Consider the following 24,308-nt stretch of genomic DNA (forward strand, 5'->3'; position numbering starts at 1 on the left):
TAGCTATTCATCATTCAGGAGTCGAAGAGTTGCATGGAAAAGCTCAAGTGAATGTTGAAGTATAAATTATTTTAATTTTAAAATGGCAAAAATAATTTGCTTTACTTCTTTCAATGCAATCCATTTCAAGAAAACTTGTTCATTTCATGAACACTTTTTTTTAATAACATAACCGCCATATCATAATTATCATTATTTAACGAGTGATGCATAGGGCGCTGCATTGGCACTCCAATTGCATGTTATTGATGTAATTTTTGCCACATGTTAGGCTATCAGTTTTATACTCCGATGGCAGTCCAATAATAAAACCAATTTTCCAAGTCAACCTTACCAGGAAACGAACCCAGGACCTGAAAAGTATCAGGCGAATGCAACAATTATACAACGAGTTGGATCACAATAATAAATATTGGTAAATTTTGGTTGGCTGCAAGATATTGATTTTAGCAATAAGTCCGGCAAAGTACTTATTTTGTGTACTTAAAGTTTTAAATAAATAAAAAAATTACTAGAAACAAACGATTACATGCATGAGATTTATTATTTGAACATCGCCGACGCGACGGGTACACAAACTTCATTATTTACTTGAATTTATGAAATTAACGTGAAAATATTGGTGGCAGTAATAACCTTAAAAAATACTAATGGCCTTTTAACAACTTAATTATTTAAAAAAACTAAGATTTCGTTATCAATTTATTTTCTGTAAACGATAAAATAGGTAGGTAGATATTCGTCGCATAAAATAATATGGCAAACAAAATTTTTGCTTACTCAAGCCATTCGGCAAACGTTTCGAAAGTGAGGATATTGCGTTTTCTGTCGCCAACGAAGTCAGCAGTTATTATTATTGCGAAATAAATAAGATTTTTGACTGAGTGGTTGTGTAATACTGGAATGCTTTCAAGTTGATGGCTCATCACTACACGGACAATATTTACTTTGAATATTTCTTGACCTGTAAGAGGAAATAGTGTTGTTCCTACCTTCAGTACGGTATTATCCGCTCTTGTGGTCGGTAGTGCATCAAATATTTCACACTTCGTCGACTTTCATAAAATCGTACCGCAAGAGAGTACTTAGCGTAACGGTTTCTAAAACGTTGAAAAGATCAGTGATTTACGGCATTCAAACAATAATAACCTAAAGCCAGTCGTAAAAATGCAATAGTTTTAAAATTGCATTTCCAACTGGCCCCAAATTAAAATGCCGCATGTTTAAACCATTAAAAAGTCAAAATTTTGACGTTTGAGAGTTTTCCCAAAATTAAAAATGAAATTTACAAATGTTTTGATAGTTGTGTTGTTGGCCGCTCAGCGCTCATTGGCCGCTAGGATTTTGGCGTTTTTGCCATTGGATATTTCATCTCATCATCACTTTTGCCAGCCAATCCTGAGAGAGCTCGCTGTGAGAGGACACGAAGTGACAGTGATAACGCCGATTGAATTGGAAAATCCCCCCAAAAACTATCGAGAGATTCTAGTTCCGAAATTGAAGCTATGGGATTTGAAAAAAGGTAAACACTTATTGACGTAATTTCAACAATCAAATAAAAATCACATGCGGAATTTCTTGTTTTTTTTTCCAAATTTCTTCATTCAATTATATAATTAATTAATTCTTCATATAATTATATATAAGCAGGTATTTTGTTTAAGGTAATTTGGAAAAAAGGTATTAACATTGTAAATATAATCCATGTAATGGTTTATTATTTTTAACTGGGTTAAGATTGATTTCCATTTTCAAGCATTTATTTATGACTGGATAAAGTTATGTCTAAAATATTTTTTTTATGTAAAATATATTATGGAGGATGATCATATTACAAAAAAGAACGTTAAAAAAACATTGGCTATGCCAGTTCTTTCTCAGTTTTTCCTATAATTTAAGGTAATGGATGCCAACAACACGAAAAAGTGAAAATTATATTTATTTTCTTAGTAATTGATATTTAAAATTGTGTTTCATAAACAGGTCGTAAATAATAAATCTATTTAGTGGAAAACATTTTAAATTAACAAAATATTTGTTTTATAAATACGAATTATTTAAATTTTTAGATAAATTAAAATGCAATACTAATTTAATTCATCATTCAATAAGATATTCTTAAGGCGTTTACCACAGAATATCATCATTATCATTCCCTTTCCGCACCTAATAGTGAATTGGCACTGAATTGGTACACCAATCGCATCGTATCTTGATCATTTTTGTTACATGAAGGTAAGATGATCAGTCTTACGCTTTAGGTACCAGTCAAGGAACTATGAAACATTCAAGTGTGAAAACACCCTTTAAAATAAATAATTATTATCAACCATGTCGGGATGATACTGTTATGTAACAAAAATGATCAGTCTTACGCTTCAGGTACCAGTTTAAAGTGGGAAACACCCTTTGAAATAAATATTAGATATCAACCATGTCGGGAATCGAACACGAGACCTCTTGCATGGTTGGCATTTACGCTGACCAATACACCACGAGGCCGATAAAAAATCCTGTATGGACATATTACAACATTTTTTCTATAGCGTATTTATGCTCTTACTATCAATGATTATGTACAAAAAAAAAGGTTTATGTACAATATAATGATACAAAAAATGTAAATACTTAATTTAAACGTTCAATTACAAGAACCCAAAACCGCTTTTTAAAAAATCAATCATTATTGCAAACTAAACAACACAAAAAACATTCTATATTATGATCATCCCTTAAATATGACAGTTTATCTCTTTTTGGGTAAATGTGATGTTTATTTATTTATTTATTTATTAACGGACACTGTCCATGTATACAATTTATAAGGTTTAAATATTACAATAAAAGAATAGTTTAAAACATTTAAAAAAAAAAAAAAGAAGCATTTACAAACATAAGGGACATCGAGACAAGATCTGAACTATTTATTTAGTGCTCGTTTAAATCGTTGTAAGCTTAAACCAAAAAAGTCCAGATCTTGTCTTGAGTTAACAATACGACAAAGGCGGGTCATTGAAGACTTTAGGCCATAGTTTGTTCTATGCTGATCGATGAACAGTACTTCATTGTTTCTGGCTACGAGTCGGAATATTGAATTTTACTTGTCCCAGTAATGATGAAACATCGATTGTACCATTTAGTATGCCGAACATATATATGGAGTCAATATTAGTTCTACGTTTTTGTAGACTAGAAATATTTAACATTGACTCTATTTCAGCATAAGAATAATTATCTCTCTCTAGTCCGAGCATCCACGCTATTTTTCGAAGCAAGCGATGTTGGACTGATTCAATGTGATTTATGCGATTGACAAAGAATGGAGACGAGACCACGGAGGCATATTCTAGAAGAGGGCGAACAGTTGAGCAATAAAGAGTTTTGATTGTACGGACATTAGTAAAATCAGAGGATATTCTGTTAATGAAGCCATATAATTTCAGTGATTTATTTACTGAATTATTTAAATGCTCGTTGTATGTCAGTTTATAGTCCAAAACAACTCCTAAATCTCTGATGGACTTAACTACATCCATTGTACATGTTGGAATTCTTATCTGTTTTTTTTGCTAATAATAAACAATCGACTGGCGTGCAGGTAGAAAAAAAAACGGAAAACAATACTGGGCAATGGTTGACAAAACAGTGTTATTATTATTTGTATTACTTATATATTTTTATTGTGACACATTGGTTCAGGTAAAAATCGATCAAGCATTACATTCTGCTTGGCGGGATTCTCCGGGTCAGACAAAACGGATCTCAACGCTGCACACGAAACGTTTTTCACGAAAACATGGCATCAATTCAGATTGAGTAGTTACATTTATTTAATCAATTAGATATTATCAAACGCAGTTTCAAATTTTAATTTTAATCTTAAACGTTAAAAAATATTCACATATTGTTGAATAAAAAATAAATTCCCAAAAAAAAAACAATTTTACTACGCAATTAAAATGTGAATAAATAATTTTTTTTTATCCTCTATTTTCCATATGTTTGAACATCCATATTTCTTCAATTCTTCCATCTTTATTGTTGTGAAGAGATTCATTTGATCAAATTATTTTACATACTAGGCAACGCCTAAAAACAATTTTCAACATTTTAACCTTATTATTGGACCAGTTGGTTTTAAAACTGGTTCTGGGAGATCGTTTTGTTTTGTTTTATATTTCGAATTGGTTTAAATGTTTGTCTACAAAGATTTGGACAAGCATAAAAAAATGTAGATGTTTTTCTATAAAATTCATATAAAATTGTACAAAACTTAAGTAATGCACGTTCAATTTAAAGATATCTTTGACTAAGTGTACATTGAAGAGAAAGATCGAATTAAAACTATCACAAGAGGGCAGGTAGTTGTCAAAGGTCATTAAAATCAATAGGAATTTATGGTTATTTATAATCAATTGTTAAAAATATATTACCAAAAAATGTTTATTCGAATTTACGTAAGGGACTTATGGCTGAGAAATAGGCTAAAACATCCGTAGTGCGCTGTGTAAACAGAAGCCTATATAATACAAAAGACATCAGTTCGTTTTCTAATCTGTCACCTTGAATCTTGGAACCGGATGCAGTGGACAAACGGTCTAAAAATAATGACCCAAGTACATAAATTGTAAAAAAAAACGATTTTCGAGACTTTTTAATTAGTCCTAATTTGCTGCCGGTTGTGCAATTAGGATAATTAAATTCAGTAAAATAAATCAATAAATTTATGGAATCACTCTTAGTCTTTTGTTAAATAATTAGCACGTTTGTTTGCTTGCATGAGATCCCAAGATCGTTTCCTCAAAAGAATGACATACATTATTCAAACCGACTCTACCACATTTTCATTCCCATTTTTTAGCATTGTTATTTACAACTTGTTCAAAATGGTCCCAGAAATTAAATCAATGAATAAATCATGAGGACGTCGATATATTTTTATGTAAAAACAGATTTTGTGAGTAAAGTTATTGATATTTTAAATAACAACAAAATCAAATGCAGATATTGCGTATGTAAAACATGAAATTTAAATAATAAAATATATGCTACGAATGCATAATGCTTAACTAAATGTCATTAAATTATCGACTTTTCTATGTCTACGGGTTTTGAGACGCACCCATCTCTTCATACATAGAAAAGTCGGTAAGTGGTTATATACAAATATTTAATAACATTTAGTAAAATGTTTGACCACAAAGTTAATGCTTTAAATATTAATTACATAATGCTTATGTATTGAAAATTACTTCAAGTGATGTTCACAAAAAAATCTATCTATTAATAATAATAATAATAATACTTTGTCAGTCTCGCTTATAAACCTGGTATAAAGTTATGCCAAGGCAAAACATCGGTGATTTAATTTTCGTATTATTTCGTTAAACGTTATACGTTTAACAGTTAACTTTAAAATTCTACAATGAGTAAGTACAAAATTCTACGGTAAATATGATTTTTTTCGATGCAAATATTTTCTTTTTTTTCCATAATATTAAGAGTTTTTATGTTTATAGAGTTTAAGAGATAATATTATGTATATATATTAGAACTTAACTATAAGCACCTGCTGAAAAACCGCATTTTACGCATTTAAGTAGGACTTAATAATTTATAAATGAATTTTTTTATGCTTTTGATAAATAAATAAATCAATAATACATCTCCTCATGCACGCGCGCCGATTATTTTGACTTTTGACATGTCCATCTTCCAGTATTTGTTGGATTTGGTCATGCAATGTCTTTCTCGGTCTTCCTCTATTTCTGCATCCACAAACATTCGTATTATAAATATTATTAGCCGTTCTTTTGCTGTCTATTCGCTCTACATGTCCAAACCAGCGCAGAGCTCCTTTCTTGATTTTGTCGATAATGCCAATCTCAGCCTCACATAATGTACGGATCTCGACATTTGTGCATCTATAGTACATACCACCCATTTGCCTGAGAGATCGCATTTCGGCAGCATTTAAACTACTTCCGTTCCCGTTTTTCCAATTGCATACTTCGCTCCCATACATCAGAGTTGGGACCAGGGACCCGATTACAATGGGAAGTTAACATTTATTTACAATTGTATCTACAAAGTTAAATTAAGTTTTCTGTATGAAAAGCAGAATATGCATTCATTTTTTTCTTCTGAACATGTTCAATTATAGGCTACCGTCAAAGATACTTTAACTGTTCATGCAAATATACTCATTTTCGTACACAAATATCGGTTTTTCATTGTAGATAGTCGAAGATAACACTATGAACTTCCCATTGTAATCAGGATCCTGGACTTCATTGTGAACTACTAATTTCGTACCAAAAATACCAAAATTGAAAAAATCACAGCGCTGATAATCGATACTAAAAAAAAAGGTTTAATTTAAAAACCACCGAGCTTCCTCATTGAAGGTCTTTCTCGTTCGGCTTGATATACAATAAATTCGACACAGACAAAGCATAAACATACTGACCTACCTATGTTTACGCGTTGCGAGGATCCGATTCTAGGAATCTTCATCTTGAGAACGTCTTTTAGACGCTGTAAAGGTCACGTGCGCACTGTAGGGACGTGCGATTTTACGAAACAATTAACCAGACATCGATTTATATTTTTGTAACCGTCGTCGCTATAACAACTACTAAATAATCTTGCCTGTGTGTAATGAAATGCGTTAACAAATGGAGTACTTTATACACCTGTAGCGCAGCAAGATTATACGTCGCGAAACGTAAATATGTATTTAGACTTTTAATATTAGGTGATGACGGATTTTCCATTGTGATCGCGAATACGATAAACAACCGTGGTGAGAAATTGTTATCATGTCGCTTATTAGCATGTCGATAGTTATTTGTGATTGAGATACTAAGGCACAAATAAGAATAAGAAAAAGAGAAAAAAAAGAGTTCTCTTGATTCTCTCCAATAAAAACAAAATACTTTGTGCAAGTTGTTCAGTGCACTAGATATCAAAATTTTAAAATTTGTAAGTAGTTAGATGGAAGAAAACTGGTAAAATAAAAATTCTTATAAAATCAAGAGAATCAAAATGAAATGTTTTTTTTTCTTTAAAATTTATTTATTCATTTATATGTTAACTGAACTCTATTTTACATTTTTTGATACATAAGTCCCTACCCTCTGACAAACAATAAACAGAAAAAAAAATAATCAGGATCATAAAAAATAACACTTGACACATCAATATGAAAACACAAAAAAGACAAACATTTGATTTACATAAAAAAAAACAAATATATTTTTATATCATCCTAAAATTCAATTGAATTCTAAAATTAAAATTTGAAGCACTAACTTGTGATTTTTGTAGTTGAAATAAAAGTCAAAATTAACTTTCTATTTAATATTCCGATTGGTTTCAAAACATGACTGTGTCTTTGTCAAGGCATAAAATATAATGCCAATTTTTAATGCTAATTTATAATTCACGCCTTGACAAAAAACAGTAATGTATTAAAATTTGTCGGTAAATAAAATAAATTAAGTTATTATAAACGAATATTTTACGTATTTATACTTCACTAGTTTTGACTCAAATTTATTATTCTTATCTTCAAGACAATTTGATCGATCGAATTATATCGATTCAACTTAAATCGACGTTTTTTTCTAGAATCTGACATCCTTAAAACACACAAATATTTGAGGTCCGTATGTTTGCAATCAGTCTTTGCGGAGTCCATTACGACGATTTGGACTCGTTTAAAACGATTTTATTTGCGTAATTTGAGGTTTACTTGCTTTGTTACAATATATGGTATTGTATGCCAATATATTATACCCTCTTAAAATAGTACAAAGATTAATTATTAAAGAAACCTTCGAAATTAAATACGGTAATTCACTTTAAAATATTTAAGGTTCATACAGTAGACACTCTTTATAAAATAAATTCTATTATACAATTTTACAAAGAAGAAAAAATAAATGAATTTGAGATGAATAATTCACTCAAATACCAACATAATATAAAAATTCCTTAATTCCACACAAGTCATGGTCAAAATAGCTTTGTCTTCAAAGTTGTAAATAATTATAATAATCTCCCTAATGAACTAAAAACTATTAAAAATAATATTTCAATAAACAAATTTAAAGTAAATATAAAGAAATTTTTTGAACACGTGTAAAAACTAAATTAAATTTTAATTAGTATGAATGTATAATTGTTTAATTTTTTTTCTTTTTATATTCTATGTTTTTTTTTTCTCATGTACTTGTATATTTAAAATTACATAAACTCTTATAAATAAAAAATGACAACAGTGTATGTCACTCTCCAAGCACAAAAGTTAGTCTCTTTTTTTGGAGATTTAGTAATAACATTTACTAGATGTAAAGAAGTATAAAGAAGATCTGTATAGAATTTTTTAAAAACATGTGCCATTTATGCAATTTATTGATAGTAAAAAATAATAAAACAATTGATTTTTCAAACCAAAAAAATCAATTAGTATTTTTTTTATTAAGTGTACATATATATACATTTTTTTTTATTTATACAAATACAACCACATTACAAAAAAAATATAATAACGTATCCCAAACTCCATGAGGCCAAGGGCCATGTTGAGTTGGGATACAACATAATGGAAAGTGGAAGCATGTACATAATGAATCAAAAGTATTGGAATTGTGCTTATTTCTTTTTAAATATGGTAGTAGATCCTGGCATCAGATACCCTGACAAAATGTATCTTTAAAATGAAAGAGACTGTCGCCAAGGTGAGAATCGGAAATATGTACAATCGTTATCCGGTTGAGCCAACTTCTCTATTTTTATTTTTGAGCGTATCTTTTTACGACAATTGCTGGACAAAAAACTTCTCTAAATAATAAATAAATATCTATGCGATATTGCTCTTACTTAAAGCACTTTCATATTTTGATACTTATAGTAATAAAAATATAATCATTACGTTATAATTTCAATTTCAATAATATTAAATTTCTTTTTTTTACGAGGAAATGGCTATACAGCACTCTTAAATTGAGACCTTAATCATAAGACGGTATTTACGTGAAATTAGACAATTGTGTTGAATTTATAAAAAAGTTCTGTTTTGCTCTTTAAATCAGTGTTGAATGTATTTAAATTGAAGTAATGCTATTTAATTTTATATTTTTAATGGAAAAACCCGCGGAGCCTCTATTTTAGAGACTTTATAGCAAGTCGGAAAGAGAAGATATGAAGGAAGAGGAAGAAATACACCACAACACGTAGTCCAATTGAAAAAAAAAATCTGTCTCAGACTTCTTTTATCAAATCAAACCCACGATATCAGTTTCACAGGTGGCCGTCTAACCAAACGCGCAATGGCGCCTTTTATTGAATATATACTTGAGAAACCCAACGTCCTAACAACTTGAATATAAGCGAAAATGGCAACAGTACATGTTTGTCTTTAAACACAAGATTAAAATAACACATATTGCAAAATATGTTAGAATTTGTATTTTATATTTATTTATCAGAATAGATGTAAGCAAATAAAAGTAATGGAAAATCCCGCTTAACCACGAAACCAGCTTGTCAGCAGGTTTTTTTTAAATACAGAGATAGATGTAGATTTATTTACAAGTAATTCAAATAGATCAAGTCATAGAAGAAATCGTGTGTTAGAAATGCCACATTGCAAAACGAGGCTCGCACAGAGACATGCATATATTATAGGACCAAATTTTTTAAATTCTTTTTTTACTGATGACATTTCATTGATTCCAAACATTCAAAATTTTCCTTCTTTTAAAAAACACACACTATCCTGGATTCAAACTAAAGATTTGAACTCGCCCTTTAAAAATAAGGAATATTATTTTTTTAAATTTCCTTTTAATAACTATAAAAAATAAACCGTATAACATTTTACAGAATATTTTATTTACTCTTTCTTATGTTACACAAAAATATTATAACTGTGTATTAATTATAGGAGCAAAAATTAATTAACATTTTCTTGTATACCCACGAACAGACCATGCCTTTGTGGGATTTTTTGTTTCTTATTTTTACTATTAGTATGCATTTCATCTTAATTTTTTAATACTATGTTTTACCTATTATGTATATTTAAAGAAAAAAAAAATAATAATTAAAAAAGATGTTAAAACTAGATGCATAAATTTTGATAGAAATATAATTATTATTTATTATGGAAATTATTAAAATAAAAGAAATTGTTTGAAAATTATAAATAAATAAATATAAAAATTGAACTCTTAAATGTAAAAGAGAAATAAGTATTTACATATATATAATAACGTACAAACACAATATGAATTTACATATCTATGGAGTAATTTTAGCATCGTCAATTAAATTCGTACTAAATATGCTAAAATACATGTATATTTTTATGTCCAAAAACTTGATTTTGTAAACGGTCCACAATTTCAATTTAATTTGCTAATTTCTAGCTTATAAAATTGTCAGGGTTATACATGATTACGCAATATATTGAGTTTATCAACAATATTATATTTATTTTATTCAGATAAATGTTTGATCGCTCTCCAGTATTCGTTTTAATTAATATTTTGCTGGTGTAATATGTGTTTTGAAAGGTTCTTCTGAAGCCTTTGACGTAGGATTAACACACCTTTAGAACATAAAGAACATTATTTATTATACAACCGCGTACCTTCGTCATGAATTTTGTTTTTACAGCAAAATTTACGATAAAAGATGAAACAGGATTAAAATATGTTGTTTTGTAACGTAAAAATTCCACTACCTTGTAAAAATTAATATTTTAACTCAAATACTGGAATCGTCATTTATAATTTTTAATATATTTTTTAACTAAATATTATCAAACCAGTTAAGTGTTTTCTAGCTCAGGATTAAGTTATCAAAATTAATTATTAAGTCAATCTATATAAATAAAAGGCGATGTTCGCATGTTTGTCCTCGATAAACGATGTTTATAAATAAATGATAAATGACGTTTTATGCAAAATGATGGAGCTTCGCCTTGAGCATGTTTATAATTTTTAAAATCTTCAATATGATAAGTAAAACAATAGTTAAGAGCGTAATCGTTTTATAAAACTTGCCATTGTCTTTTTCTCACAGGATTGGGGGAGGCAGCTGTAAGACAGTGACAAAAAAACTATGTTCAAATATCTATTTATCAAAATTCCCTGTCACCCCATATCTTCACAGTTTGTTTAATCCAAAACACAAATGTATGTTAAACTTTCTAGTTTTAACAGAAAAAAAAACATTTTCGATTGTGTCCGTTTAATCCGAATATACTCAAATCTAGCGATGGCAATGCATTGCCGGGTTCAGCTAGTATGGCTGGTGTTGCGGCAAGTTATTGTCTTTATAATGAAGTTCCCTTAAATTATGATAGATGATTCGACTTCTTAATTAAAGATCTTCAATTTTTCCTAATTCCAGAGACACACTTTCTGAATCAAGAGAAATGTACATAATATATTCTAATGAACATTGTTATCTTATTTATAAATTAATAGTACAAATGAGAAAATATGCTTTTTTAAGAATTTATTTAATCACGTTTAATAATTTATTGTACATAAATATTGTGGTTTAATATGATAAAGCGTATGCGTAATGCGCAAATGCACAAACTTCCATATTCTTCTCTCATTTTTTTCCCCTCTGTTGCGATTTACTTTAATTTAAATAACTATCAAGCTTGTGAAATCCAGCATTGTTTACAAACATTTGGACTAACTCAAAATATTATGGTACCTACGTAATACGTAATATGGTATTGGTATTGCCAAAAGTGCTATGAGTCGGCTGGTAAAGATCTGGAAGAATCGCAGTATAACCATTAACACCAAAAAGAGACTGGTGAAGGCCTTGGTTTTCTCAGTGTTCATGTAAGGTGTGAAGTGTTGGACACTGAGGGAATCTGAAAAGAAAAACGAAGCTTTCGAGATGTGGTGTTGGCGGCGAGTACTGCGAATTCCGTGGACAGCCAGACTAACAAATGCATCTTTCTCCAGGAACTAAACATAGGAGAAAGACTGATATCCATGTGCGAGAAAAGAATCCTGCAGTTCTTTGGGAAAATTTCCAGGTGAGATTCTGATAGTTTGGAGAAAACTATTCTTCTGGGTAGTGTCGAAGGGACAAGGTCGCGTGGACGTCAACCGACAAGATGGAGCGGCACAGTCACTGAGTTATCAGAAACATCACTGACGAATGCCTATAGAAGAGCACAAGACCGTTCCAGATGGAGGGAGACTGTCCACAGACGAACCATGTCTGGAGTCAGGCGTAATCACCATCCTCAGACATGAGGCACGGATTGAAGAGTCGTAATACGTTCAGTGTTTAACGTTAAACTAGGCTTCATATTATCGGGAAAGGAACAAATTATATATGTATTGGATAGGACATTATAATTCTTAAATATGTTTAAATAATACATTTTTATTCTATTTTATCGTTTTTAGAATGAACATTAGTACTGTACGTCTGTACATCTGTAGAAAACTATGTAACTATTCATAAAAATAAGCAATTCAATGATTTGATAAAATGCCAAGTAAGAATTTGATTAGTTTTGTAGAGGATAAACACTAAGAAAAAAACTTTGTTTTCTTTTGAAACCTTGTACCTTATTTTTTGCGTGATTAATTTCAAACCTAGACAGCTCGACTGTCCTCTATTTGTCTGAGTCACGAGTTCATTCAAGTATAAGGCCATTGGCGTTGATACAAATTTTATTTAAAGCTCGTCAATGAAATGAATATGGTGTTTATTTCAAAAATTGAAAAGGCTTTACAGTTGAATAAAAGAGTCGAAGTTTTATAACTTGCTTCGAAAAATGTTTAAAAAAAAATTTTTTTCTTTGTTTTAATCAATGTTCAGTTTTTTCATCTAAATAAAAATATTTGCTTGTTTTTACTCAATATTCGTTTTATTCATGTAAATAAAATATTTATTTTTTGCTTTTTCATTTATTTACTTAACACATTACATACATATACATGTCATTTATATTATCTAAAGGTGGACATGTTGCCTCAAAGAAATCTGTTCCTACCTACCCAAACCGTTCGGTTTAAGAAAAAAAGTAGTACATTTATTTACAAATCCTATAATTATAATCTTAAAATTTTACTATAAACTGAACAAACACATATAATATCATTATTATTTTTCCGCACCTAATGGTGCATAGGGCACTGCATTGGTACATCAATCGCTGTGTAATTTGATAATTTATAAATATATTTTTAATGAAGAGATGATCGGTCTTACAGTTCAGGTTCAATGAAATATTTTCGTTTACAAACCCTTTTTAAATTAATATTTCATGTCAACCTTGTCGAGAATCGAACCCGAGACCTCTTGCATGGTATTCAAATGCGCTGAACGCTACACCACGAGGCCGATATTTACATAAACTTTTTTTATAGAATTAAAAATTTACTCAAAATCAACACTATACAATGCAGTAAAGAGAGGGATGAGAAGAAAATAAAGAGGAGAAAGGAAAAACACAAATATTTAGATGGTGACATTTCAATCTCTTTTTCAATATTAATTAAAAAGAAGCGTCTCTGACATTAGTGTAAAGATAATTACTATTATTCCACATGTTTTAAAATTCAAAATGTTTTTTGTATAGCAGGTACTAAAATTTTACTTTTTATTTTAAAGTTGTCTGTGTCCAGGCAAATAAAGAATTCGGTTAATCAGGCGGAATAAAACTAACAACGTTTTTGGCTCGATGACTACTCTCAGACAAAAATCGCGAAAAAGAAAATCCAGCGGAGGTCCTCCCCGAAATGTAGTAGTTATCACGTTCGCTTACCATACTTAAGATTCTAGGTTATAATTCCGACACTAAATGATATCTGTAAATGTTGAGACTTCCTTATTCTATGTTCAAGAATGTTTTCCATTTCTGTTGTAATACGTATGTTAATTTAATTTGTGTAGTAATATCACTTATTTTTGTGATTTTTTACAAAAAAAAAAAATACGTCGTTATATTTTTTAACATGGAAAATAAAAAAGTGATTGCTTCAAACATAAATTTTAGATGATTTAACTTTAAAAATAAAATATTATTGAATCAGTTTACTAGACCTTACAAGAGCCTCTAATAAAAATGGCTTCCACATAAAAATGCGCTTCGTCATATCACTATTTGCGAAATGTTCACTTCTCTTTCACCAATCCAATCATATACCAGGGCCCCGATTACAATGGTAAGTTAACATCGATCTGAAATTTTATCGACAAAGTAAAGTTAAGTTTTCTGCACGAAAAGCAGATTATGAATATATTTTTTTCTTCTTAACATATTTAATTACAGGTTTCCGATGAATATAATAATAATAAAAAAAATAATTATAGTTTATTAACAAAATAACAATCACTTTATCCACTACATATACACTTAGGTAATAGATTTTTCTGGATCATGTCTAGTCTGCCTAACTAGGTACAACCTGTTTAAAGGCAGACATTTTTTTGCAAAAATAAACAATAACATCACTACCTAATAGTTAATTTACTCTACAGTTATACAATATTAATTTATACCATGTATTATTTAAGAATGTATTTTGAGTAAATTTTCTGATTTTTCTCGACCTCAACCAAGTGTAATAGACTCCTTGACCCATTCTCTAGTTTGACTTCTGGTAGTGTGGGAGTATTCCTTTTGGAATTTGGTGGAATAATTTGTTTTCACAAACATAATTTTTCTAAACACATATAATTGCCTTACATCTAAAATCACAAATTCCTCAAATAATTTGATGCTGGGGTACCTGAAAAGGCCTTTTAAAAATTATTTTAATGATTGATTTTTGAGTGGATTTGAGAGGTTTAAATATTGAATTTTTAGTGCCCCTCCATCCTATTATGCCATAATTTATAATTGAGTTACATAAAATAAAATAAAGCTATTTGAGTTTAATTAGGGATAAGATGTTACGTATCGACTTGAAGATATGGGAGAGTTTTCTATTTTTTTGTTTTATGTATTCTATGTGTTCTGTCTATTTAAAATATAAAATACTTTAAATTTGAGATTTTCTACTGACATTTCTTGGTGGAACTGCATTTTAATTTTAATAATTATATACTTTAAATGTTCATTTAAATATACTTATTTTCGTACCAATATATCGATTTTTCTTTATAGACAGACAAAGATAACTCTGTTAACTTCGTATTGTAATCGGGGTCCAGAATAAGATGCTTTTTTGCTTTGATTGTCTATTTCGGAAAAAAAAATGTGTTTCTTTTTTGACTCTCGAAGTAGCGCAAATACTGTACCTATTGCGATTTCAATGATCAAGTATGTGCGATATGTGCGACAGTGTGTAAAAGAATAATTATTCAATAGCAGGTATCAAATCTTGAAATGCATAAAGATGCGTTGACGTTCCAAGACTCGCAGTCTGATAAAAAGTAAGAAAATCGTACTATTTTAAAATGCCGCTCTTTCAAAATCACGCGTGAAAAAAAATAAAGTACATAAAATTGATATAAAACGTTAATTTTCTTAGGTGTGTCTGATTTAAAAAAAGTTAAAAGTTATAACTAAAATATAGTTACTTTTGAAAAGGCAGATAACGCCTCTTATAATTTAGACTTAACTAAAGTACATTGTACCTAATATAATGACAAGTATCAAAGTAAAATTTGTTTTTATGATTAGAAGATAATACATTAAACACGAAAGTTTTTTTTGATTAATTTAATATGTTACATACAAGTTCATTTATAATTATTAAGTTGTATTATTACATTAAAAAATATACATTTTATTTATGCTGTTCCTTTCTAATAAAAAAACAAACTTTCACTGACTAAATATTAAAGTATTTTATTTCACAAAAACATAATAAAAATACAATTTATTTGATATTCTTCATGACTTTTTTTGCAATTTATTTCTTTCAAATGCAAATATAATGTAGTACTTTTGAAATAAAAAAAAAACCGTTACTAAATTATTATTTTTAAAAAATAAAGAAATAATTTGATTTTGATTTTTCTTATTTAATATTTTTTATAAGCATCACACAAATTGTGTTGTTTTTTATAAAAATAAGTAATATAAAAAAATTTTTTTTTCTTTATATTGTTAAATTCTGGACCTTCAACATAAAAGGTGAGCGCAACAGCCACTACACTACGAGGTAAACTCGTCTCCACTCAATTTCCTGTTGTAGGATTCTCAACTTAGTCAGAATTTTGGTACTCGTCCAGGATTTTGGTACTGTTTCGCATAAAATTCTTCAACCATCTGGATACGGAAGTACGGTTTCACGAAATTAAATCTATAGTTGATTAATTAATTAAGGCCAACCGTGCATAAGTATACTTAAAATAGCTTTAAGCAAGGCTTGAGAAGTAGTAAGGCTAGGAAACTCACGGAGCGAAAAGTAGAGCAGCTGTGGTCATTGCCGAAGAAAATTAAAAAGAACAACCAAACAACATCTAACTGGACAGCAGACAATTCACAAGTTAAACTTTGTGTGAGTTCTGTATTTGGCTTGCATTTCTCTACTGCACGAGTGCAGTTTAATCTACTACTGCACTAAAACTGCAACATTTGTGCGATTAACTTCTACACATTAAGAATTTCAGAGACTCGTTATGTGTAAAAAATCAAGAAAAAAAATCTTGAATTCATTTCGCAAATCACAAGAATCAATTTCTGAGATAGATCGTTCTAAAACTACAACAATAATACCTATTTTTATTTCTTTATAAATAAATGGTACTTTAATCCACTATGTTGTGTTTCCCAGTAATGGGTTTCATCGCTTTTATTTTATTTTATTTTATTAACATAAACGGCAAATCTGCCTTTTACAAACATTTATCATACTACATATTTGGCTTAATATATTTTTTTAAAACATAAATTTCCTTTTACCCCCAAGATTTAAAAATCAAAAAATAAACCTAAAAATTATACAAAATTTTATTTAAAAAAATAACCTTTAAATTATATACCATATTCAGAAGGAAGTTTAAATAATAAAACAACATATAACAAGAAAATCATAAGTACTGTTTCATACGGCTGGGCAAAGTGAACAAAAAACTTTTTATATTATGAAATGCATGAATAAATAAATATAATTACCATTCACCATCTATGAAAAAGTTCAAAAGGTTTGTTCTATGGGAAAAATACCTTACACTAGATATATCAGATACGTGGGAATAACTTACTATTGCCGAGTTCATGAAGTCTATTTAATACGGCATTACAAGTATACACTGTCTGTAAATTGTTGCTACAAAAAAAAAAAGTTTCTTTTTTATGTTATTTTGTAAACTTGCCAAACACAAGAGCCAGACTCTTTTTTGGCAAGTTCAACCTTACGTGTCCCATTTTTTTACTGAATGTATTGTCAATTGTTTATTTATGCCCATAAAAGTTTTTATTAAAAAAAAAAAAAATGGTGGCACCTGTCTAGTCATTCTTCTTTTAGAGTATTATTTGATGATTTTATTAAAAATGATTATCAAATGTTATTTTACCATTAAAAATGTTATTGGATATTAAGACGCAAATAATTTTAATAAAACCGTTTTTTTTCCTTTCCCATGAAAATTTCAAATGAACTGTTTTGTAACGTATAGAGTTACATATTTATTATTAATTTAGTTTTTTTTCTTTAGCTGTGTGTTCGCACAAAGGCTGTTAGCGAGTATGAAATATTACGTTATAACTCCGATATTTATCTTGATAATACGAATACAATAAAGTTCTCTAACAACCTAAAATATGATTTTTTTAATAAAATTATATCCATAATAATTTTCTTTCCATATTACTTAATATTAAGATTTATTATGCTTATAAATTATCAAAGTTTCAGACGAATTATCAAATATTATTCAAACCATTTACATTTCAAATGATATTTCAATTTAAGCGACGTATGCAGGTAGTTGAATACTGATGAAGTTAGTTGAATACCGAGTTAAAAAAAGAAACGAAATAACTGATGTTGTAAAAATTGTAGAGGAGATTGATAAAACAATGAACCCTTTGATCGTGGGTTTTTTTCTACTGACAACAAAAGGAAAAAAAAAAGTATTTCCAAAAAATATTTTATTATTTTTTGTTGAAACTAATTTGTGTTATCCTAATGAGAAACAAAAAATATTTAAAAAAAGAAATATCGCATTATATATATTGCCAGTGAAACGATGGTGCATAAAAAATGCTTAATTATTGCTTTATAATGAAATAGAAGATTAATGAGGAGCGCTAGACATGAAAGAAATCATTTTGTTTGAAGGTATGGAAATCGTTCTTAAGCAGTAAATTAAGTCAAGTTAACCTTAATGTGTTTGGAATCTTTTCTCATTACAAACATGTTTCATGTCATTATCTGTCACATTTTTATAAAAACATGACACTGCATTTCGTAGGTTTTTTTATTTTATTTAGTAAATTGCCTGTTAATCGACTTACGGTTCGTTTAAAATTCTGTTAACTATAGTTATACTAATAAGTATTTTAAAAACTTAGTCTAGGCCAATAAATAATACAACACCAAAGTGTGTTTCTGTGTAAAAAGAAGTGTCTGATTGTTTGCTAATTAAATACCTAATCCTTTTCGCTGTAGTAACGCATCATAAGAGTTATTAGAAGAAATTTTATAATTGTATATTCTTAAGCTCCTATTTCATTGGTCAAAAAATCATACAAAATCTTGTGCCAAGATTTGGTCTGAAGAATCTTGTATTCTGTCACACAAATTGAGTCAAATTTGCGGTCAAATTCTACTAATAATAAGAATTTCTACTAATATTTTAACCAAGATTTGGGCGTTTATTCCACTGTAATACTGTTAACTTCGACTTTCAAGTCGTTTTTGATGTTGTTTGTGTCAATTTTATTTATCCAATATACAAATTGTATGAAGCAAAATTCTTTAAAGTGACATCGTCATAAGAGAGCTCATTTTGTCAACTGTCAAATTGCCGCAATCTTTCATGGCACCGAAAACACCTACCCACTCCACATGTTTACGTTCAATTTTCAATCCCAGAAACTGACCCGTGTAAAAGAGCAAATAAAACGGCTTAAAATTTGGTATAAAAACTAATGTTCAAAAAACTGCACAAGATCTTGTATATTATATTATGAGTTTTTTGCAAACGAGCTTAAATCATATGGTCAGAAAAAACGTCGGCTTTAGTTTTTAAATATCCTATGGCAAAAATATAACGCATATTTATGATTTCTATATTAATTATTGTTATTTCTTTATTATTTCTAGATGTCCTCGGAGATAATAATATTTTCAAGTCAGACCCAGTGACTGTTTACACAAATCAAATGGAGTTATGGAACTGCACACTTAAAATGACAGAAACGGTCATCAAGTCGTCAGAATTTCAGGACTTTATTGCAAAAGATAATACTAAATATGATCTTGTGATCTACGAAGCATTTTACCAAGAAGCTTTTCTTGTGTACGCATCAAAATACAATGCTCCAATCGTCGCAATTTCAACATTTGGATCAGCTCATTTTCTAAATCAAATGATGGGCAATCCATACGAGTTGTCTTACGCTAGCCACGAATTTATGGAATTTACCGGAAGGTTGTTCTTCTTCGAACGGTTAAGAAATGTATTTTGGACCATGGTAGATCTGTACGAGAGAAGCAGCTATTTGCTGTTTGAGCACGAAGAACTGGTGAAGAAAAACTCGAATCATTTGCCCTTAAATTTGAAAAGCATATCAGCAATTGAAAATAATGTCTCCCTGGCTTTGGTTAATTCCCATTTCAGTATTGACGGCGTGCGAGCCAATGTTCCTGGAATAGTTGAAATTGGTGGAATTCACATACAGAAACCAAAACCATTACCGGAGGTAATAAATTGTTTAATTAATTAAAACTCGAGATTAATTACACGTGATCAAAGCGCGATTACATTTTACTTCATAACACGCGTAATCATTTGTATATACGTAACCAAATCAATTAAAATGAAAGCTGTTTAAAAAAATTATCGTAATATTCGCTTCATTAGTAATCACTGTTTCAATAGAAGCAGTACATCTCATTGACAGGTTTATAAAAGATGAATAAAATGAAAGACTAGTGATATTTATTTATATCCACAAATTTGTAACTACTAGTGACCAGCTTTATCGCTTTCGCGACATCTTTAACATCTTGATTACAAATTATTATTTTTTTACAGAAAATCGATAAAAATATTAATAGTTAACAAATTTAATTATTTTTACGTGAAGAAGCTTTATATTTATAAAAATTACTGAGTAAAAAACAGTTAGATGTTATAATACATATATAAGGGTCTGTTTATACGTTTAATCACATTAAAGTATTGTTGGGCTTTTAAAAAAAACTTCTTGTGGATTGAAGCGTCATTTCTGTTATTTCTATACTTGATAAATTACAATGAACTAATGTTTTTCAGTAAGGCAATATGAATTGATGGCACGAAAGATTACTAATATGAAAATTATATATAACAAAAAACCAGTCTAATTATTTATTTTTTCTAAATAAAAATTAATTATAATAAATTAAATGCCAAAAAATTCAATAGTATTGATATTTGTATTTTTTTCTGTTTTAGGATATAAAAATATTCATGGACGGGGCAAAAGATGGAGTTATTTATTTCAGTCTTGGAAGCACTTTTACAAGCAACGATGTGCCTAAAGAATACGTCGATGTTTTTATCAAAGTTTTCTCTGGTTTAAAGCAACGAGTAATTTGGAAATGGGATGATGACAAATTAGCTGGAAAACCAAATAACCTTATGACAAGTAAATGGCTTCCACAAGCTGACATCTTGGGTAAATTGTACTAATTACATTTTTCCAGTTTTGTTTATGTTACAAAAAATCAACAGACATTTATATAAATTAACTTACAATGGGAATTAACCGTTATCTTCAAATAAATGGTTGACCACAAAGGTAATGCTTTAAATATTAATAAGAGTTATCTTCAATTGTATCTATCAAGTGAAATTAAGTTTTCTGTATCAAAAATATAATATGCCAATGGTTTTTTTAACAAACATGGTCAACTACAAATCAATGACGAAGATATTAAAAAAAATTCATACAAATATACACATTTTCGTACAAAAAACTCGACTTTACTTTAAAGTCGAAGATAACTCTTGTTAACTTCCATTTAAATCGTGATCTAGGAACTCGAATGTGAACGTTTCAGACAACATATATTTATAAAATATTTGATGACTGGAAAATCTATAAATGTGACACAGTATTAAATCCATTACTTAAACCAGCCAATGTAAATAAAAGCATCGTAGTTATCTAGATTTCGATATTTTTTTTTCTTGATATGAGATTATTTTATTGCAAAATGTGTGTTTATTCATATTTTTCGTTTTTATATGACATATTATAACAGAGATAAAAAAAACATTTTCAAGAAAGGAATATAGAAGTCTACACATTTACGGGGTTTGTGACATGTCATTGGCTGGTTTAAGTAGATACTTTACACATTGTGTTACATTCACCATTCTGCCTAGTAATAATTAAAATATTTTTTTAGCCCATCCAAATATGAAGCTTTTCATCAATCAAGGAGGAGCCTTAAGCATCCAAGAAGCAGTATCCAGATCAGTTCCAGTCATCTGCCTGCCTTTGTATGGAGATCAGTTTAGACAATGCGCTCAAGCCAAACGGTTAGGTTTCGGGGAAGATGTCATAGTGAACAAAATTACAGAAGAATCATTAGCTAAAACCATAAAAGATTTGTTGCAAAATCAGTCGTACAAGAAAGAAGTAAGCAAAGTTAGTGTTTTGTTTGAGGATAGACCGATGTCAGCTATGCAATCAGCAATGTATTGGATTGAATACGTTATAAGGCACAAGGGAGCGCTTCATATTAGTTCTCCTGCCAGAGATATGACATGGTACGAACATAACTTAATAGATGTGTCACTATTAATAGTAGTCTTCATTTACTTGTTCTATTGTACACTTTCCTGGCTATTTTTTAATGTAGCTTTGCGGAAAAAGATTCCTAGAGATGATTTGAAAGACTTGATTGAGCAGCATAAACCTAAGAGGAAGATGAACTGAAACTGGCGAGTCATTAAAAATATTTTCACCAACTGCATCGCTCACCTGAAACCATTCTTTAATACGAAAACGACCGTAAAATGAGCATCAGAAAAACGTGTATTCACATTTCTATTATAACAAAATGATGTTATTTACCAGCTCCACAATTTTTTGATGTAACGGAAGAAAAGCAAAATAATAAACGAAAAATATTTTAAATATTTTTTTTCAATATGGCAGGTATAAAAGATTTAAAAGTTTTTATAATACGTTCAAGAAACATTCAAAGAAACCTAAAAAATAGAATTTTCAGATGAAAATCATAAATTTTTTAATAGTTTCGCAACCACAAAATACACATTTTTAAAACGAAAATTGTATTTAAAACACTTATTTCTACGTTTGTAAATATTTGTGTAGTGATAATATTATGTCGATGCGGTAATGTGACTTAAATACTTAAATTAAGGCTCTCAGTATCAAGAATCGCCAAACGCTAAAAATTGTACCAAAAGCGGCCAAATGCATATTTATTTATTAAACACTTTATATACAATATATATACATATAACAGCAGGCATATTGCTTTAAGGCAATTTCTTTCTACACACCCAAATCGTTCAGTTTGAGTAATTTACAAGTACATGGACATATTGAATTTTATGATGTTATACAAAATTAAAAACAAAGATTAACTAAAAAAAAAAATAACACTCAATAAAAATAGTGTTTTTTGTTTTGTAAACCTTGAGGTTAACTGTTTAAAGTGTTAATGACACCAAATATTCTCAAATAAAAATTATTTTTTGAAAATATTTAAATTAATAAAAAATGTGCTACTACTGAAGTATGTATAGAATCGTTTGGCTATCTTTCATTCTGATGATTTTAATTTGTAAGTCGCTTCAAAAGATAAATAAGTTGAGTTTAAAAAGTCGGCTAAATGTATAAGCGATACACCTTGCAACAATCCAGAAAACGCATGCAACCACTTAACCGTAATTTTGTAATTAAAATGCTTTATTTACAAGTATTTTTACTGTATTCTTTGTTACAGTCTGTTAAGATCGGCCTTTCTTACTGGGCGAAACACAAATAGCAGAGTTCTTCTAGAATTTTTCATATAATATTTTGAATGAGAACTTGACAAGGAAACTTTTTTTAATAAATTTGTAAAATCTGTACCTAACCATGATTTTGATAAATTTGTTTTATAAATAAACGCCACTATTTGGCACTGAACTGAACATTTCAAATAATCACTTATCCTATTTTCGTATCAAAAGTTAATAGAATCATCACTTAAATCAATTATCCTGTTCTATTTTTATTTTTTTTATTTTTTTATTTATAAATCATAAAACGCAAAGTATTTTACAAGTATAATACGTTGAATTACATTCCCAGGAGTTACAACAGCTCAATTTGGGACATAAATAATATTAACATTTAGAAAATAACACATATTGAGAACAAAGCAAACCAAGAAAACAAGTTTAGCACCTGTATAACTAAATATAGCACAAGAATATATACGCCAAAACCCTTTTCTTACACAAGTAGAATAAATGTATATGAAAAAACGCCTTTAAGAATAAAAAAACAAGTAGTGAATCTACTAAGGGAGATAAGGTCATTAAAAATCACATCCCATGCAGATGATGCTGCCATAGTGATGATGAGAACATATCCATCTCAGTTAGTAAACATCATATGAACATTTCAAATTACAATAATAAATTTATTCACAAACATAAGTAAAGTTTATCACTTTTATTCTAAAAAATGAGGGGTCAGTGCTATATAAGCTTCTGATGTGGCTTTCATGTAAATTAGCTTTCGCCCTCTGAGCCCAGGTCCTTAAATAGCCTGACTACTGAGTGGAGGGCGAGTGTTCTCATATTTCTAAATCTTCCTCTCCTTAGTCCAGATCCTTAAAGTACCGGGCTATTAGATAGCGGACGAGCACTCTAATATCTTCAGGTTAAACCAGTGGTCCCCTGAGAATGCGGCTTCTTTTGTGAAATAATTCGACACATATAATATGTTGAGATGTTTTATCATCTGCACTGCAGAACCTACATAGATCTGTGAGTTTTAGAAAGGTTTATTCTAGGAAGGTGTATATTCAATTTGCAATGCCCTGTAAGGGCTTTCAGAATAATAACAAAGTCTATCATAATTGTAAATTCAAGAATCAGTTTTGTAATGTTCGTTT

At 29.3% G+C, this 24,308-nt stretch overlaps 2 protein-coding genes across 2 annotated transcripts in view; one reads left to right on the forward strand and one right to left on the reverse strand.

Annotated features, from left to right (window-relative positions):
- LOC148278207 (uncharacterized) overlaps positions 1-24,308 on the reverse strand; it is a 355,411-nt gene that overhangs the window by 309,890 nt on the left and 21,213 nt on the right. The window lies entirely within an intron of this gene.
- Positions 979-23,337, forward strand: LOC148278211 (UDP-glycosyltransferase UGT4-like). The gene is made up of 4 exons (XM_088231757.1): positions 979-1,522; positions 19,281-19,879; positions 20,617-20,839; positions 21,576-23,337. Exons 1-4 carry the CDS (start codon positions 1,279-1,281, stop codon positions 22,106-22,108), a joined length of 1,599 nt encoding a protein of 532 aa, XP_088087883.1. The 5' UTR covers positions 979-1,278; the 3' UTR covers positions 22,109-23,337.

This window comes from Micrasema longulum, unplaced genomic scaffold (genome assembly GCF_059751315.1).
Source record: "Micrasema longulum isolate JH-2025_06_02 unplaced genomic scaffold, ASM5975131v1 h1tg000912l, whole genome shotgun sequence".
NCBI lineage: Eukaryota > Metazoa > Arthropoda > Insecta > Trichoptera > Brachycentridae > Micrasema > Micrasema longulum.